The sequence below is a fragment of the Penaeus japonicus genome, unplaced genomic scaffold (assembly GCF_977035675.1).
Source record: "Penaeus japonicus unplaced genomic scaffold, GWHDUDI00000001_assembly GWHDUDI00000001, whole genome shotgun sequence".
NCBI classification, from domain to species: Eukaryota; Metazoa; Arthropoda; class Malacostraca; order Decapoda; family Penaeidae; genus Penaeus; species Penaeus japonicus.
The window spans coordinates 23101417-23104596 of NW_028234403.1; the positions used below are offsets into that span (position 1 = coordinate 23101417).

The 3180-nt window shown below is 37.2% G+C and overlaps 1 protein-coding gene and 1 pseudogene across 1 annotated transcript in view; both read left to right on the forward strand.

Annotated features, from left to right (window-relative positions):
* Window positions 1–332, forward strand: part of LOC147472493 (uncharacterized) — a 1653-nt pseudogene extending 1321 nt beyond the window's left edge.
* Window positions 1–1780, forward strand: part of LOC122256107 (lachesin) — a 10855-nt gene extending 9075 nt beyond the window's left edge. The window contains exons 5-8 of the mRNA XM_086543456.1: window positions 935–1063; window positions 1279–1290; window positions 1533–1610; window positions 1761–1780. Of these exons, the coding sequence (XP_086399582.1) occupies window positions 935–1063; window positions 1279–1290; window positions 1533–1610; window positions 1761–1780 (239 nt within the window). The remainder of the gene's footprint in view (window positions 1–934; window positions 1064–1278; window positions 1291–1532; window positions 1611–1760) is intronic.
* The last annotated feature ends 1400 nt before the right edge of the window (window positions 1781–3180 follow it).

A 3180-nucleotide genomic window follows, 5' to 3' on the forward strand; every position in this document is an offset into this window, starting at 1 on the left:
TCCCTTCAGAATTATGTTCAAATATAATATATCTATATAGCTGTCCTGGCTGTAACGCTAAGTATATTGGATCAACTTCACGTTGGTTCAAACAGATTCTTGAACATATGGGTAAGTCAATTAGAACAGGCCTACCTCTTAACAAACCATCTTTCTCTGCTATACGCCAACATTCACACTCGGAAAACCACCCTTACAATTACAAGAATTTCGAAATTCTGTCCACTTCCCATACCAGGCTCCAACTCCAAATCTCCGAGTCCCTGTACATTCACAAGATGAAACCAGAGCTCAACAATCACTTGACAGCCACACAGCTATTCACCATTTAACCCTGTAATCTCCACTGCCTTTTTACATGTTAAGGTGTGTTCTAGGTGGTTATATTGTTTCCCATTTATGTTCGTTATTTTTTACTTTTTTCATGAGTTGTTATCTGAATGTGAAATCTTTTGAACAATATTTATGTATCATGCTCTAACAGCTTGCATTTGGTTCTTTTTGGCACTGATGATGAAGACTTCGAAACGTTTGGGAAAACTAAAGATGTTCTGCATATCCTTTGTTATTTTTTTATAATTTGATTACGCTTCGTCCGAGGCAAGTCTATAGCTGATGTGTGTATATATATATATATATATATATATATATATATATATATATATATATATATATATATATATATATACATACATATATATATTTATAAATATATATATACATACATATATATATATATATATATATATATATATATATATATATATATATATTATACGCACACACACATATACATACTTATTTATCTATCAAGTTTGCAATATATCCAGACGTGTAGCAGTAGTGACGGAGATAGAATATATTGTTCAACATATAAAAAAACAAAAAGAGAACATCAGATCATTCGCTGATCATCACCCCACCCCCCTCGCAGTGGAAGTCGTGGAGGGCCCTTACCTCAATCTCACGCGAGTCAACCGCCGCCAGATGGGAGCCTACCTGTGCATTGCCAAGAATGAAGTCCCGCCAGCTGTTATGAAGCGCATTATTGTCAACGTCTCTTGTGAGTACGCGATTGATTAATGTATTCTGCTCGTGTGGTTCCTTGTTATCTCTAATTTGTTTTCAGGTTGCTACGCACGTTGCAGGGATCAATTTGAATGGATATGGACTGCAATGTGGCAAGGATGTCTATTTCATTACATGGTGGTTCTGTTACTTAATGTCAGGCTTGGAGATACATTAATCTTTATCAAATCAACTGAATACATTCGTCAGTGAAAGAGAGTAGTGAGTAGGAAGAGCGGACAGAGTTCGTGGTAACATTTGAATAAAAGGTGTGAATTATAATTAATAACTTCGTATTGCAAGAAATGCGAGATGCATTTAATTCAGATGAAGTAGTGCTGATGAAAACTTAATCGAAATGCGTCAGTTACATATCTTGCTTTATAAAATAAACCATCCTCATATGTGACTTCTCTGCATAAATAAGATAATCTGTTTCTTTAGAAGGAATTTTGTAATTTTAGAGCTTTTGGTAATAATTCTGGGGCCAGAAAACGTCGACAAACATGAAAACTACGCAGAGATTTTGGGTAACGAGAAAGGTGATGCTGTATACATAATGCTATTCATTGCTAGTGTTTCTAGCAGTAATATTCCCTTTGATGATGACACTTATTATCATTACAATCAAATTAATGTTAAAATGAAATATAGCTGTTGCAAGGACATGACTAAAGTCATATCTTTAATAGAAGTTTATATTTTGATTTAAAAATGTTAATTGTAATGGTTGTAATGATTGTTATTATATAACAAAAATACTAGGACGAATACAACGTAAAATCGTCGTATTGACCATAGTTTGCGAATAGTACGCTTGTTATCATAGTTGTTTTGATGTTATGTAGGGTATTACGTTCGTTATAAACCGATAGCAATTCTGATACCAAAATGATACTATAACTAAATAGAAGATGATAAGTACGAAATCAAAACGATAAAAAAGACACCCATGTTTCGGGAATTGCATTACCTGAACGACAAAGAGTCCGCAGACAACTGTAGCTATCTATTTACAAATTATCCTCGTAAAAGGCGATATGAAGCCTCTCCGTGCTGCGTGTTTGCGGGTGGGAATAGGGGGGCGGGGGGGAGGCGGGGAGGGGGGAGGGGGGAATGGGAAGAGAGGAGATGAGCGGGGGGTTGGCGGAAGTTGAAAGAAAGGGAGTGGGATGGGGGGGGGGGGGGCGGAGGGGAGTCAAGGAGGGGGTAGAGGATAGGGGCTCGAGATGAGGGGAGGAGGTAGGGTAAGAGGTGGTGTCTTCGGAAGACCCCTATCCCCCTCCTCCTCCTCCTCCTCCTCCTCCTCCTCTCCCTCCTTCCCCCCTTCTTCTCTCCCAAGCCAAAGTCAAACAGCGGATCAATAAAGGTACACAGTCCTTTAAGTGGAAAAGACCGATGTTTACTTTTTCGAACAGTGGCAGAATGGATTTCGTCGGTGTATTTCTTTTTCTTTTTTTCTTTTTTTTTTGTGTTGTCATCTTGAGATTGTAGAGCAAAGTGGTGACAGCGGTTGTGTGTGAAGTTGTGTGTGTTTGGGGAGGGAAGGAGGTAGAGGAGCGGAGGAAGAGAGGGGCGAGAGGGAAAAACAATTTTGGGATCGTCTCTTTGGAAATATTAACATAAATAGAGGGACTTCTTTGCAACGAGGGACTGAAGATGAAGGATCTCTGTGGCGGGGGACATCCCTGAATTCAGGGTAGGGAGGAGTCCTAAACACAATCTCCCTGGATATAAGCTGAATGAATGTGACCAATTGGGAGCTACATTACAGGCGAGATTAGGCTAATTGATTACTGTCTGGATGGGTTCTTAAGAAGGTATGCAAGAGAGCGTGAGAGAGCGGGAGAGACTTATATGTATATAGTGCTATAGTATAGTAGGTATATATAATATATATATATATAGTATATATATAGTGATATATATACATGTTAATAAAGATATATATACATATATACATATATATATATAGTATATATATATATACTAGTATATATATATAGTAAGTATATATATAATTATATAAATATTATATATATATAGGAGAGAGAGAGTGAGAGAGAGAGAAGAAAGAAAGAAAGAAAGAAAAGAAAGAAAGAGAGAGAAGAG